Source organism: Zonotrichia leucophrys, chromosome 20 (genome assembly GCF_028769735.1).
Source record: "Zonotrichia leucophrys gambelii isolate GWCS_2022_RI chromosome 20, RI_Zleu_2.0, whole genome shotgun sequence".
NCBI lineage: Eukaryota > Metazoa > Chordata > Aves > Passeriformes > Passerellidae > Zonotrichia > Zonotrichia leucophrys.
In genome coordinates this window covers 4,348,207-4,364,266 of record NC_088189.1, presented here as the reverse complement: position 1 = coordinate 4,364,266, position 16,060 = coordinate 4,348,207, and the positions used below count along the sequence as shown (strand labels likewise).

The 16,060-nt window shown below is 42.7% G+C and overlaps 1 protein-coding gene across 2 annotated transcripts in view; it reads right to left on the bottom strand.

Moving 5' to 3' along the window:
- CDH4 (cadherin 4) overlaps positions 1–16,060 on the bottom strand; it is a 412,119-nt gene that overhangs the window by 160,305 nt on the left and 235,754 nt on the right. For both annotated transcript variants that reach the window (XM_064729703.1, XM_064729704.1), the window contains one exon: positions 4,596–4,819. In XM_064729703.1, coding sequence (XP_064585773.1) covers positions 4,596–4,819 — 224 coding nt within the window. The remainder of the gene's footprint in view (positions 1–4,595; positions 4,820–16,060) is intronic.

Below are 16,060 nucleotides of genomic sequence, written 5' to 3'. Positions count from 1 at the left end.
ACCACTGCCAGGTGAAATACCGCAGATGATTATTTAAAGGCTTTAAATAAAAAAAAAAAGCCCTGTGTCTGTAAGAACCAGCTTTTCACATTCACATTGTCTGGCTGTGGACTCATAGCTGGGTTATGAAAGCAGCCCAAAATAAGATGAGATATAATAAAACACAAGCTGGGCTTAAGCAAGAATTGATTTCTGACAGCAGTTCTCAATGTTTTAAACACTAGCTGCAGACCTCATATATTTCTGAATTCAATTGCACAATTCCCAGTGATTTAGCATTAGAAAAATTTACATATTTCCATGCTCAGAATTTGAAAAGCTCAAACAACGAGAAACTTTGGTTGACATAAACACAGTTCAAAGAAAACAGTATTTTTTTTCCCACTGAACTAAGCCACTGGCAGCAGATGACTGACATCCTACATGTGCTGAATATATCTTGTACCTCTAAGCCCTTCTGCTGTGAATTCCTTTCCATGCTGTATTTCTACAATCTGGATTTTAACTTGTGAGGTGAGAACTACAGAAAAATAGACAGCTAAATAAATACAGAAGAAAATTTGCCAGATGTGCCTTAGACACATGAAAGGACTGAAAATTAAAGAAAACAATCAATATAAATGAGAAGGTCATAACTTCAGGTGGGATGAGCCAGCACAGGGGGTGGGGGAAGTTGATTTTCAAGCAATGACGAGGAGGAGCTTGGACTGATGGACACAGAGGGCAGGTGCAGGGTGTGAATGACAAATGCACAATATTTCTACTCATAAATGGGAAAATTTAAGTTCCTGTAACTAAAAAACAGGACACTGAAGATTGCAGTCCTCAGCAATGTCACTGTTCACAAACATAATTTTCATTTTTAGACTTTTGGTTGAATCAATATCCAATTTTTCAAAATAATAGCATGCACTCTTAGAAAAGAAGACATTGCTAATTCCAGATAAGTAAAGCCCAGCTTTACTTTGCTTTCTTCTGGAGCATTATCCCACTCAAGTTCATCTTTCACAAATGCTGACACAAGCCACGAAGACTTTACTTCATAAAAACAGCATCTTTTCTCTTCTCCTTTTCTCCTTTATTCTTTTCTTTTTTTTTCTTTTATTTTCTTTTTCCTTCTTCCCAAACTACACCCACAGCCCCGACTGAAACTTTCAGTTGGAACAACAGGGCAGCCTGACAAGAACAGTAGAAGAAACTTTATCTTAAGTATTTATTGTTATGCTGGAATATCACTCAGCTTCCTCTGGGGTAATTCAGCACTCTTGTGGGAAATGTGTGACCTCATTTGCATTTTCTAATTGAATTGCTATCAGGTTTCCTGCAAGACTGAACAAAAAAGTTCCCTGAGTTACTAACATCACTTGTATTAACCAGAAAAAAAAAGTTTACATTCAAGGGTTTGCTGGGGAGGAGGGGAAATGTATGCTTCGTGTATCATAAAATACATTTTTAAAGTAGTGCACTGTGCAGGCAGAGTCACTCCTGGCCCCCCAAAATCTCAGCCAGCATCCGTAAAACATTGATTTCTCCCATAACATTTATTCTGCATTACAACCTCCACAATAAACCAAATGTCTATTAATGGCCATTCTAGGAGGGCTGGTTTTGATGCAGTTTTTATCCCTGGATAAGCATGAACTAAATTCTGATTTATCCTTTCAGAGGGGGTTCTGAGGGGTCCCTGTCACAAGGGACTGCCCTCACTGAGGGCCACTGCTCATTGCTCCAAGGTAAAAGGACTTTTCTTGTTCTATAGGTGCCAACAAACAGTGATCAGCAGGTGCAGTAACTGAATTTCATGCCAATTATTTATAATGTCTGGGAACTGTTCAGCATTTTCGCAAAATCAGTCACAAATTTACAAAGTAGAATGGAAATAAATGGATGCACCAGAGGAAAACTGGTCTCCCTCCCTCTCTCAGGTCACCTCCTCCTTTCTCTCCCACATTTGCCATCTCTATATTCTGAGTATAACAAAACAATCTAAAATGTCTTAAAAAAACATATATATATATATATATATATATATATATATATATATATATATATCGTTCTGCCTGAGTCATATTATTCTGCACAAAACCAAATGTGAAATCTGCCTCTAGTAAAAGCCACAAAACACATAAGGGTCATGGCCTGAAACATATTGAACTGGATATTGTAAGGTTTGGGGTTCTTTTTTTCTGCACAAACACTATTATTTTTTAAAATAATCTCATAATCATATTTATTTCTTTAGTAAACAAAGGATTATTTTGCTTGCAAAAACCACAGGCATTTAAATAAAACACAAGTCAGATGCCTGCTATAGGGACCCACAATAAAACTGCTTATGACCTTGTCATTAGTCTTGTTTTCTGTATTTTTCCAGCCTCAAACTACACACTAATAAGGCTTTTAGAAAGGAGGGATATGAATTTTAAGAAGCTTAGCTCTCTGTTTTCAACCAGAGTTCAGATTACATTAACATTAGATGAATTTCCAACCAAATATTCTACTAAAACAGAAATGTGTGCTTATTCAGGTTTTTTTTCTGCTACACTGAGAAGAAATTTAAAGCAGTATGTAAGACATCTTACTTTGTTCCTTCAATATTTAATTACTTTTAGAAGGAAGCAGTATTTCTTTGGTTAGAAATGGCAAATTGAGTTGACAATAACAAACAGGGTTTAATTACATCTTCCACAAGCTCAAGCCCTACTGAACAGCAGCAGAAGTTTATTCACATGACTCTAAGACCTGCAAAACCTTAGGGGTCAGCCCAGTGGGCAAGTAAGAGATTTAAGCCTGTCCAAGTTTTTCCTTTTTTGTCTCAAATGTGGCAAAAACTCTCCCAAAGAGCACAGAGTTACATGGTGGAATTCTAACAACTTGACATAAGAAATCTATCTTTGTTTTCTCACTCTGCCCTGCACTCTGTCCAAGCACTACAGACAGCATGGCAGCAGAAGCCAGTCTTGCTGTTTGGACCATTACTGGTTAATGGTTAATTAATCCAAATTACAGCCACAGCCCAGAGACCCCACCTGCCCCTGGAGGAGCCATGACACACACCGTCATCCTTACCATGCAAGTCCTCAGGATCCAGCAATAAACCAGGCTCCTGAAACAATTCCATGGCAAATCCTGCCCAAATGTCACCACCAACCAGCCCAGCACCAGAGATAACTGATAACTGAAGAAAACTGCATTTACTCCATGTAGTGAAAGATCTTCAGCCCAGACTAGCACTGAAAATGAGAAGGTGAACTGCTGCTGCCGAAAATGATATGGAAGAGGTGAGAAAGCGGCAGCTACTCCAGGGGCAGAGCAGAACTGTGTTTTCCTGGAGCAGCCCCCAGCTGCAGCGGCTCTGTGCAGCCCACCGGCAGATTCTCACTGAAGGAACACTGCTCCCAGACTGCAGGGCAGGGACAGAGCCCTCCTGCCTTTCAGCCTGTATGGAGCTACAGCAGAAAGAAACCATCTGTGCCCTGCTGCCTGCAAGGCTGGCTCTGGCATTCCCAGCCGGGGTGGGCGAGGGGGCTGCTGGCACTGAGCACAGGGCACGGCTGGCACCGCGTGCCTCGCTGCCCGCCCCGTGTGTCAGCACGTGGCCCTTATCAGGCACCAGCAACGCTCCCTGCCCTTGCAAGGCAAGGAACAAGCCCAAATCTCCCCTCTGCAAGCTGCAGGGCCATGCAGATTGCTCGCCAGAGTGACTCTGAGAACCGGGGAGATGAGCAGCAGGGCAGAGCTGCCAGCGCGCGATTGCGCTGTCACAGAAGAAATCTGAGCTTAAACCATCAGGAAAATGGTTGGATTTGACTCTTCACCCTTCATCTCCTGGTTTGACTTGGAGTCAAGAGAGATTATCATTTGTGAGGTGCAAACATGATGTACATGATGTATGGAGTATGAACTTAGAGAACACTTCCTCACTGGAGACCTTAAATAATTTCTGTCAGAGAGGTTCAAGGATCATTTGCAAGGAATTTGATGCTGCTCATGGTGTCTCCTACCTGGACACTGCCTTACGGCAGGAATTGATATTGCTCATGGCATCTTATCACAGACATCTTTGATGAAAAATCCTTTTCTTAGGATTTTTCCTCCTGGGAAGCTGAGAGGCCCCAGGAACAAAATGTAAACAATGGTTATCTGCTGCTGTGGAATGCAACAGGTGAATCTTTGATTGGCCCATGTTGGTTGTTTCTAATTAATGGCCAATCACAGTCAGCTGGCTTGGACTTTCTCTCTGAGACACAAACCTTTGTTTATCATTCTTTCTTCTTCTATTCTTAGCTAGCCTTCTGTTGAAATCCTTTCTTCTATTCTTTTAGTATAGTTTTAATGTAATATATATAATAAAAAAATAAATCGGCCTTCTGAAACACGGAGTCAGATCCTCATCTCTTCCCTCATCCTAAGACCTCTGTGAACACGGTCACAGAATCTCCTACCTGGACACTTCCTTACGGTAGGAATTGATGCTGCTCATGGTGTCTCCTACCTGGACACTTCCTTAAGAAGCACAGACCAGACAACACAAAACACTTTGGGTCAAAGGAAGAACAAAGCAAGAAAAAGAGCTTTGGAAAAAAAACTCTTACCTTGTGTCCGTTGTGCTGGGACTTGTCTGCCACCAGGAACCTGACCATGGCCTCCCATCTGCCCAGGCTCTGGGGGTCCCAGGCGGTCACCACCAGGATCAGCTGCTTGGAGGGCACCTGCAGGTGGTGGGCGGCGAACAGGGTCCCGTCCGCCCTCACCTTGAAGTCCAGGCTGTTGGTTTCGTACCGCACGCCCTTGTTGCCAGCACAGTTATTAAATTTTACTAGAACAGAGAGGAAGAGAGGGGAGAAATGTGTGAGATTGGCGTGATAAGGAAAGCAATCAAATACAAGTTTCAGACATTTAATTTTCACTGATGTCTTCTATATCTCTAATAACCATCAAGGAAATGATTTAACTGTTTCTTCGACCTTTCAGGAGTGCTCTTGTGCTTTATCTCTGTTCCCCAGGGAAGAAGTTGTAAGCCATTTTTAAAGTATTTGATACAGTTTCATTAGATCTCAAACACAGCTGTTCCCCATTTGTACAAGTGGATTTCTCCCTTGTCGCCATTATCTTTTAAATTCAACTGGAGTCTATTACCCACGCTGTGGGTATTTTTTTTCAGGAAATGTTCTCCATTTCCCTAACCCTTCAATAACCTACTTACCAGATAGGCTATTTGCACATTCTTAACTGAAATTCAAAAGCCCATAACAATTCCATTATCAGAAATATAAAAACAACAAAAAAATTTAACACAGAAATAAAAGTTGAAACCATTCTGGAGCACGCATCTGCTGCTGGAACTGGACCCCCCATCCTGATGCATTCCCACCTTGGCCAACCCCTCACATGTTACAGCTACTGCAAAAAGGAACTGTAAAACTGTGCTTCATAAACCATAACGTGTCATTTGAAAGCCTACTTTGTCAGATCAAAGCTCCCCAGTCGTTGATATTTCTATTTTTGCCTTTTTTTTTGGTCAAAGTCTTTCACAGTCTAGTTTGAAAACTATTTTTATTGGCATTATGAAACATGTCACATACATTAGACCAGGAAAAAAAACCTCAACCCTATTATATGACAGAATTGACAAATCGGATAGAAATGGAACCTGCAGCTAATAACACAGGAAACCAAACACTTTCTGCCATTTCAGTAATCCGCGGGGCGGAACACACATGTGGTGAAGGAAAACAGATTGTACCCGTACAAACATCTCAAGTGAGTGAGAGGGGATGCACAGCGCTCCAGCCCGGATTGCCAGGCAGGTTCTCATGCTGAGATGCTCCAGCCTGCCTGGAGAGGAGGAGAACCTGCTGGGCCAGCTCTGCTGGGCTTCAGCAAACACTGAATTCCCGCAGGACAGGGGCTGGGTCAGATGGATCCACCCAGGCTGGCTGTGGTGATGGGATGCAGAGATGCAGGGATGCACGGCACTCCAGGGTGAGGAGCTTCTGGGACACTTTGATCCCAGCTGTCCCCTTCCCCCTGTACCAACCACAGCTCTGCAGGGCTGCTCTGAGCTGAATCAAGCACTAATTTGGATTTAATGTAAAAAAAAAAAACCTCAACCATGGCACAGGTGAAAGAAAAAAGCAGCCAGGAAATGGCTCAACACATCTGGCTGTCAAAGCCCCCAGGCACATCAAAGTAGGGAGAAATGAGGAGCAGACTGTGGCAGAGGAGGGGAAAATCCTTCCCCTCCTTCACCCCTCAATAACCGGGGTGCTGTGATTGTGCCATATCTGTACATCTACAAGGCTTTCTGTGCTGTGTGTTTATTTAGACCACACTGGTACATTTTTATGTGTGTGGTGGGAAGTGTTACCAAATGCTGCCGCAACTGCTGGGCACAAACAGCGAATGTCACACATTGATTTATAAAAAATGAGATGGATAAAGTTCTCTAGTACATAAAAACTACCTGAAAGCCCTGGGTGAGGGCAGGCTCACACAGGGCTTGCTGGGACATACAAGAACTGGGACAATCTCAGAGAGCTGCGAGCGGAGATTCCCTGGACCTCTGGGACCACCCTGCTGGGAGATCACCTTCATCTCTCCGGAATTTCTGCTAATCTCCCCTGCATTCACAGCTACAATAAATATGTGTGAACGTATCAAGTGAATCCTCACTTCTAAATGTTGTTTATTTTCAGCTCAACACCGCGGTCAGTGTCAGGAACCTGGCACATCAGCTGCTGTATGGCTGCACCCCTCTGCTGTGTAATGGTCACATAAAACTCAGGTTCCACCCCTGCTCCCCAAGTACCCACCTATCACTCACTGAAAGACATTTAAAGAAGAGAGAAAGGAGTGATAATGACTGCACATTAAAAAACATTTCAGAGCTTACTTTGATTTTACCGAGATTAAAAGAAAGCCCTACAGTAGTCTGAAAGGAAAAAAAAAACAACCAACTTTTCTATGTGTGTATGTAGTGATTTCAGTATTCAAAGTACTTAAACATCTGCTTAAGACCCAGCTCGTGGCTCCAAGATGCTGCTCTGGTGTCATATGTCACTGTGTCGACTTTTATGCTCCATTATCTAAAAATGGCTACCTCGTAGACAAAGTCCCTCTGTGACTTGCTAATTACTTCCATTAGTTTAAAACAAACTTGACTAGAGACGGAGAAAACCCTGAGAGAAATCGTCTGATTCTTTTTTCTTTTTTTTTTTTCAAAAACAAGCACCTTCTCTGCCCCACAGTGCTCCTCTCAGGTAGCACAGGCAGGTGAATGTTCAGCATGGGATTAGCACAGCCAGCTCCTCAAAGATCCACAAAATCTATAAACCTCATTTATATATATTTATCCATAAAATACTTTTCCCAAATATATGTGTACAGGCTTAGGGGAAAAAAAAAAACCTAAGCTATTGTTCTATAATAAATAGCATAGCTCAAGGAAAGGAAATCTCATCCATAATTTCAAATTCTACCTGTTACCCCTACTCTTTGCTCTTGTGGAGACAGAAATTAAAATTTCATTCAATGGCAGACAACTTTTGCTTTTTTTCCTCCTTTTTCTCCCTTAGAAATCTCTATGTGTACGTAATTTTCAGTTGATGCAACTTTTGACTTTCAAATAATGGGAAAAATAAATAAACAACCGTTGTCTGTGTTTACTAGTCTTAAAACTCTCTGTGGACACAAATCAATCTTTCTTTGACCAGTCTGAAGACTAAAGAACACTGCACGAATTTAACATTCAAAAGCCGCAGCATCAGTAATTAGGATTTTGGATAAACAGCAGAGTCACACATCTATCATTTTTACAGGATGGTAAAAAAAAAAACAACCCAACTTTTAAAAAAATACACTGGAAAAATGTTCAGTGAAGCTTATCGAAAGCTTATGCTGAAAACAACATCTAATACCTGATGAAAGGAAAACCAAGAAGGCACCCTCATTAGCAAGCTTTTAGGTTTAACCCTTTACCCTCATCATTTTTAATTGCTTCTCTATGAAAGGAGGAAGTACAACAATTTGATAAGCTGAAACAGGTACTGAGTGATGGGCAGAGAAGCTGCAGGAGTCTGCAGCAAACTGCTGGGCATCTGAGGAAAAAAAATGGTATTTTACTTCAAAAAAGACACAGGGTGAAAAAAAAAAATTCAACAAGTTTTGCATTGTTCCCTTTTATTATTTAGCTTGTTAAGCTGGCTGGCCAGAGTCAAATGATCAAGTCAGGATCTTGAAAGATGTACGAATACACTGAACTTCTTGCCCCCCAAATGTCTGAGAGAAATACTGAATTTAATAGGACTATAAATGGTATAAACCAAAGAATTCGCTTTTAGCCTTATCCTTCTGGATTTTCCTTTGACTTTTTCTAGTCCATTAAAAAGTGCCCCCTCTGGCAAGCAGCACAGGGCTGGCGGAGCAGGAGGGATAATACCCGTTTATTAGGATAAACCCCCTGGCAGGACATCATCCCACAGTTCAGGATATGGGTCCCTTCAGGACTCTGTTTTCCACCGTGGTTTTGAGGATTATCTCTGCAAAAGATGTTCCTTGCCTGATGAACTTTAAAGCAGCAAACACACAGCACTATTTCCAGCAGGATCCATCTGCTTTTCAAGTCGTGTCTCTTGACCAGCTCCCCTGCACCCGGTGCACTGTGATAAATCTAAGCTGCCAAATCCCCCCCTCGCCCCTTCTGTGAACATCATTAAGGTGAGGATGGCTCAGCTGCAGCCTTTGGGATTTTCAGATGTCTGGGTAACCTGCAGAGTCCTCACCATGCACGGAAATGTCCCTCCTGTGTGATCATGAGCAAATCACTTGAATTCCTGCCCTGGCACTTCTGGCCTGATGCTCCCAAATGTCTGCACTCATCCATCTCCTCTGGCTTCTGCAGGGGGGTCAGTCCTAGCCAGCATTCCCTGAGTGTCACCACACCAGAAATTACAAAATCCCAAACACGTCCTGTGTGGAGAGGCTCCTGTTGCCTAAGAACTGAAACCATTCAGTTAACCACAAAAATGCACGGGCACATTACAGCCTCACAAAGTGATTTCTCCATTAAGTGCTAATGTGAAGCAGAGCGTGCTGTGCCTTGTTGGGAAGCTGCATTTATTGGGCAAAGTAAGTATGCAGCATAAAATTTTACACGGCCACATTTTGGAGGCATCCTTCTTTACGTTCGTGCAATCCCTCTGTGAGTCTGTGAGAAAACTGTTTTACAGCAGTGGAACCAAGTGCAGCTGAGTCAAATCCCCATGGCCACGCTGGAGCAAAGCTGGGATGTGAGTGCTGGAATTGAACCTGCCAGGAAACTGCCTCCATCACCAGATACAAGTGAAAAAGACAGAGAAATTAGAAATATGGACTTTCAGAAAGCAAACAGAGCAGATCCTTCTCCTTACTAACTACTGGGCATTTCCAGATTAGTGCAGGGTGAAAAACTTAAGGGATGTCACACAAATTATTGCAATTGTTGTGTGAAATGGAGTCCCATGAGCACGTGTAAATACACAGTGGAATTATTATGTGACTGAAATATCTTGTCTACAAAAGGCAATAGCTGAGATGGAGGCAAGAGAACTTTAATAGAATTAGAGAGTCACAAAGGTTGGAAGAGAGCTCTAAGATGACAGAGTCCAGCCCTTAACCCAACCCTGGCAGGTCCAGCCCTAAACCATGTCCCCAAGTGCCACATCTACATGTCATCTGAGCACTCCCATGGATGCTGCTTCCATCACTTCCCTGTGCTCCTGTTCTACTGCTTGACAACCCTTTCAATGAAGAAATTTTTTCTCATATCTAACCTAACCCTCCCCTAGTGCAACTTGAGGCTGCTCCCTCTTGTCTTATCTTGTCCTATTTTGTTTCTCTGTATTAAAAGGATGGATGTATCCAGGTACCACAGGCATTTTAACCACTCTGGAACAACTCAGAGATGGTGTCTCAGTGTTCTGTGGAAATTACAACTGACTTGAGCCATCACACTTACACACAGTGCTACATCTAAGCCTGGACTCCTGTGTCTATCCCACCCCTGCTTACAGTAAATCCCACACTATCATACAATACACAGCCAGATTTGCTTCCTGCAGTTCATTAAATGCTCAGAGCCCTTCTCCTTCTCCACAAGAAAAACAACACATAAATAGGAAAAAATGATGGCTGTAAAACCTGATGGAGACAATGTGTAATTTTTATCTTCTCATTACTAATTTTATAGGTTACATTTTCCACCATGTCCCCATAAAGGATATCACACTAATAAACTCTTAGTGTCTTTATTTAATATTTATAGCACCGTGGGAGAACCAAACTCTTCTGGTAAAAGGTAAAAACAGCAATTCAAACAGCTGCTTCAAAGACTAATAAACACATCCCCAGTGATTGAGTTTAAGAGTATACAGTTTAAAAATATGCTTTGATGCAAAAAAACTGTAGAAAATAAATGGATGGATCTTGGTTGGTATATGAATGTATATAAAAATGTGCGTTCTCACACCCTCAGCTTCACAAAGCATTGATTATTCATTAAGTGTTCTTGGAGTAAAAAACAAATATAATGAATGAGTTTGGAGAATTAATGAACTATCCCACAGTCTATCATCTGCTGAAAACATTTAGCATGATTTAGCATGTTCTTAATGTTATTTTCTTGCAATTAATAGCAGAGAAATCTGCTGCAGTTCTGCCCATTTCTCAAATCTCAGGTCAATGTGAAACATTACATCCAATTTTCCAGGGCATTATTTATGATCTGTGAGCTATGACTGCTAATATTTGCCTTACTGAAATAATAGTAAATTACCATAACAATTTACCATATGTAATTATGTTAAACAAAATCTTTCTTTATTTATCTTCTTGTAATCTTCAGTTACAGGGAATCCCCCTATTCAGACTATGCAATAATACAACATTCATGACATTCCCAACCTATATTATTAAACACTTGTTGGAAATGACTCCACGTGCCACTCAACTGGTGACACCTTGGAATCAGCCAAGCAGCAGCAATCTGCCTCCAGCAGAAGCTCAGACAGATTTCAAAAGGGACACAGAAGCATTTTATGTTTAAAGGCACATTTTGAATTTGCCCTCTTTAAGTTGCAAAGCTCAACCCCGTCCACGATCAGATGTGGGTTTTAGGCACACACCACTGAATTCCTGACTGCCTCACTGTCACCTGCAGCTGTTTTGCTTCCACAAAGCCAGGGCTGTAGGTTTTATGGGGAAAATGGCAAGGCTTTTTCGTGCACAAGTCATTTTAAAAAAAAAAATATATAAAAAATACTTCTGTGGGCTTGATGGAACTACATGGAAAAGTCATCTTTTCATTTCCAGAGCCACCTAAATGCTTTCAACACCTTTCCCAGCTTTATATTCACTTTTATCAGCTCTTGCTTACAGAGAATTCCTGTTTCCATGGCTAGAGAAAAAGAAAAGGAACAATACAATTCAACAGACAAATCAGGATCCTTTAAAAAGTCACTCTGTCACGTGTGCAGCCAGCCAGTAGCAATGAGGAGTTAAGGGTACATTAAAAAAAAATCTAAATCCCATTCAAACAAAACAAAAATTTAAATCCCAGACACTGAGTGCCTCCTTCATATTCCCACCTGTGCTATTTTTCATTTACTGGGAGCCAATTCAACTAAAATACATGTTTTTAAGGAAGAAAAAAATGAAGAAGTATATTTCACTTCTGGTTTGGAATTGGAGGGGAGTACAGACCCCTGGAGAGAAGGACTATAGAACATGATAGAAAAGATGAATCACTCTGGCAACAGCCAGCCAGCCATTAATTTTCAGCAAGCCAGGAGTTGGTCCAATTAAGCCAGGCTCCTTTCTCTACATTAACATGCTTTACTCAGGTTTTTTTCTGAAGCTAAAACATCAGCTCGAGACCCCAAAGGCTTTTCTATTTAGGATCAATCAATCTACCTTGCTGCACTGTAAAACATACACTGTCAGCTCCGAGCTGAGCTCAAAAAAAGAGCAATGGTAGAAAAATTTGATAAATCGACATGTTCTGGCACTTAGTAGAGGGATTCTTCCTACACTGTCACTTATTTTTATCTGATTAGAAACAAGTATTAGTAAAGGGAATATTCCCTTCTATTCTCTTTCTGGTATTTAGCATTAAGAGGAGTCTTTTTATCCCCGATTTTCTACATTTTATCCAGCAGATTCCTGCCAAAAAGGCACAGAGATACTACCCAGATTTCAAAGCCAGCAAGTTTGAATTGGTTTTCCAGGATGTGGACTCACATTCAAGCATTTTCTTCAGCACAGGAACATGAACCTGCATCTATTGGTGCTCATGTGAAAGAGCATTTTTCACTGCTTTCCACATTTTCATGCTCAGGGCTTGACTGTGAGTATGCAACCTCACCTCGGGGTTTCCAGCACCTGCTTTGGCAAGGATTGCTTTATTTGGGATTTCACTGCCCATCTGAGATCCACTCTCTCTCCCTTGCTGGGGCATCCCAGGAATGGGTAATTAATACACCAGCCAGGGCCTGATGACAGAGGCAAGGACACTTACAAGGTCTGAAGTTCTCTGCTGGGATAACTTGGAGGATTGCCCTTTTCTTTGGGAAGCACCACAGTGACTCTGCTGCTGCTTTCCATGTTGTTCTCAGCATCTTTACCTTTGGATAAAAACCTTTCCCAGCAGTTTCAGCGTGACAGTCCTGCCCTGTTTTTAGCAGCAATGTAGACAGAAAGCCACTGGGATGTGCAGCTGATGTTCCAGCTCCAGATTAAAAGGCTAATAAAGAGAAGCCTGGTTTGGGTGATCCTGTCAACACCAACTGAACCAAACTTCGTGGCAGATGCTGAGTTTTTACAGGCAACCATTTTTGTTCTTTGCTCTTTAAATTCCACACATCTGTAGGATGGTACTGAGATTCACTATGGCACTAATGAGATCATTTTGCAATTAAAGGCTAAGTAGAAACAAACCTCTCACCACTCTACAGGAGAGTTTGGGTTCTCTGATTAAGCAGCAGTAAATAAACCTGATTCACTCTTGGTCCTGGTGCACACCAGAGATTAACTCTCCAAACAAGATGGACTGATTGACCCCTTGGATTAATCAATGAGTTTCCCAGCTTCAGAGCAAAGTGCAAGCTGTGGGAGTTACCTGCAGCAGGATATGTTCTAATTATTATTACCAGCACAGAGCACATAAATCCCAGGGCGCTTTATTTGGAGGTTTTTCTCTTAGCACTAATGATCTCCACAACACTCTCATGTTTGTCAAACTACCTATGTGGGAAAAGACTTTAAACACCACTATGCATTTCTTGAGGAAGAACTGCAAGTTTTATGGAAGCCTGGTGTGATAATTACACAGGGTGGAGTCTGTGTAGTGGTAGGGCAATCTCTAGGCTGTAACAGCTGCTTGCCCATCACTCCTGTGGGCAGGAGCATCCCTGGAAGGAGCTATTGGGAGGCTGGGATTGTGCAGGAGACAATCCCCATGTGAGCAGAGAGCCCAGCCCTGCTGGTGCAGGAACATCCCAGCACTGGGAGCACTGGTGGGAGTGGGAAGGACACACAGCTCCTGCACAGCCCCACTGACACCAACCTGCTGCCCTCTCTGTCACAGATCTCTTTTCAACTTGCCAGAAGTGTATTAGGAAGACACTGGGAGCTGCAGGAAGATTTTTAGTGAGGAAAAAACCAAAGCGAACAGAGGCCATTTTCAGCCTAGGAAAAGAAGTTGAAAGAGATGCTCCAACTGCAGCTGTGTCAGACAGCCTCAGGCTCCTCTCTCCTCACACTCTTCAAACAAACAAACTCTCAGCACCTAGAAACAGAGGCTGCACATGTCAGGGGGAAAAAAATCAGACACACCAGTAAAGACACTGAACTCCTTATGGACTTGACTTGTGTGTAAACACTGACAACTTTGGGGCTGAGTGTTCTCATCTTCCCCAGCCTGGCTCGAGTGTGAGCACATGCTGATCCAGGGAGTCACATCCCGATGCAGTAAATTAATAGATGTTTCAGGCTAGAATATTAGAAATGGAAGACTTTGTTACCTGAAAGAGTCAAGGCAGGGTAGCTATATTTAACTTGTAGCTGCTGTGCACCTCTGCTCTTCTGCCTGCACAAAAAGCAGCAGCAGTCCTTTACCTTCAGCTATAATCTACAGAAGTCTGCAGGTTTCAAGAAAAATTACTATTATGTGGAATAAAACACTGTTTGGTTCCTGGTGGGCTCAAGTGCTTTGACATTTGGACAAATTCAGCGAGTTTTATTTACAGATGGAGGCTCTGGGTTCTGTGTCTGGCACTTGATCAGAGGGAGCAGGGGGAGAACAAGTGGCCCTGATGCCCAAACTGCCCTTGTGGGGGTAACAAACAGTGCCAGTGTCAGAGCTGCCAGGCTGCAGAGAGCCAGAGGATCCTGCCCTGGAGCTGGGCTCCAGCGTGCACTGACTCCACAGGAAACTCATCCACAGAGCAGGAAATTAACTGGAAGAGCAAAACCACAATAAAACACAGATCCAGGCAGTCTGGTGGTGGTCATCACTGACCCAAGCAGAGCCTCCTGGCCTCTGCAGCCACCCTGGAACGTGTCCTGACCACAGCATCCCCACAGCCACAGAGTTTGGCTGCTGCTGCTGCCACCAACAGAGTCACAGGGATGAGATTTACTGAAACTTTCCTCTTTTTTATATTCATCCTCTCTGGCCTTTCTTACTTACAGTGGTGTCCAAAAGAAAAGTTGTCCCTCGCCTGAAGAACAACTTCAAGATTAAACTAGCAACCTTAAATTTCATGGAGCACTTTTGCAGGGCTCAGTCCCTTCAATTAAAACCGAGAGAGACTGAAGCCAGTAAATTAGAGAACGTGACAAATGCAGCACAAAGCACTGAAGATCCCAGAAGGTATCAAATTTAGTGTTAAAGTAAAGAAACAATAGGGAAGTCCAAGACATTTCAGAGTGTAGTGAATCAAATTAAATTGCCTGAAATTCCACATGGAATACATTTGACAAATTTCTTTCCCCCTCTTCAGCTTTCTGTTTGAGATGAACTGTCGTCTGGCAGCTTCAAACGTCTGGCACAGCTTCAGCTTCAGTTTGCTGGGGCTGAATCCAAACACGAACCTGAACTTTACCAGTTCTGCTCTTTTTGTAAACATACTTGCTGTGGCTGCCAAATGCTTTCCAAAAGCACACAAAACCCAGAATCCAAAAGGAAAATATTGTCTTGCCGCAACGAAATCTGCATTTTGCCACCTATGGGCAGCAGCCCTCGTGCGGAGCCGGCGGCCGGGCTGAGCCCACCTGGGCTTGCATTCCCCAGATTTGGAGAGAGAAAGGTGATTTGGGAGCTGATGTGGGAGGGATGAGTGCGCCATGCACCCAGGGATGAGTGTCCCATGCACCCAGCACGAGCCCAGCCCCAGCAGTGCCACTGTCCTTCACCCCACAGGGCTGCAGGGACAGCAAATAACAACTGAAATAACAATAATAATACAACAATTAGCAGTAGGATGCCTCAGATGAGCTGGGTAAGGCAAGCAGTAGAATGTCATTAAACACGTGTCACCGACAGCAAAGACCGGTTTAGATTCCCCCAGTGAGTTGCCTCAGAACAAATTCATTTTAAGGCAGGGAACTTCAGCAGCGGAAGAGAGGGATATAAAGAGGGTTATGATCAAATTGCTCCTGAGAGCAGATAGCATCAGCCTGGATATATCAGCTTTTTTTTTCCATTTTGCCTTTAAAACATATTTGGTTTTGCAAAATGCTAACAACACACATGCTGCTTTGCTGCAGGATGTGATTCTTCAGCAGCATCCTGCTACCTGCGTGGATTCCCTCTTAGAAACTCTTTCTTTCTCCATTTTAAACCTTCTAAAACACCCAAGCTCCATAAACTATTCAGGTGCAGACAGCTGAACTGAACTCATCTTTAGGCTGGAGAGCAGCAAGTGACAGAAGTGTCTCAGTTCTGGCACAAGACACAAAGGCTAACAGCTTCTGCTGGAAAAGCACATTTTGCTGTCCACAAAGTCTCACCTCTGAGAGCCAC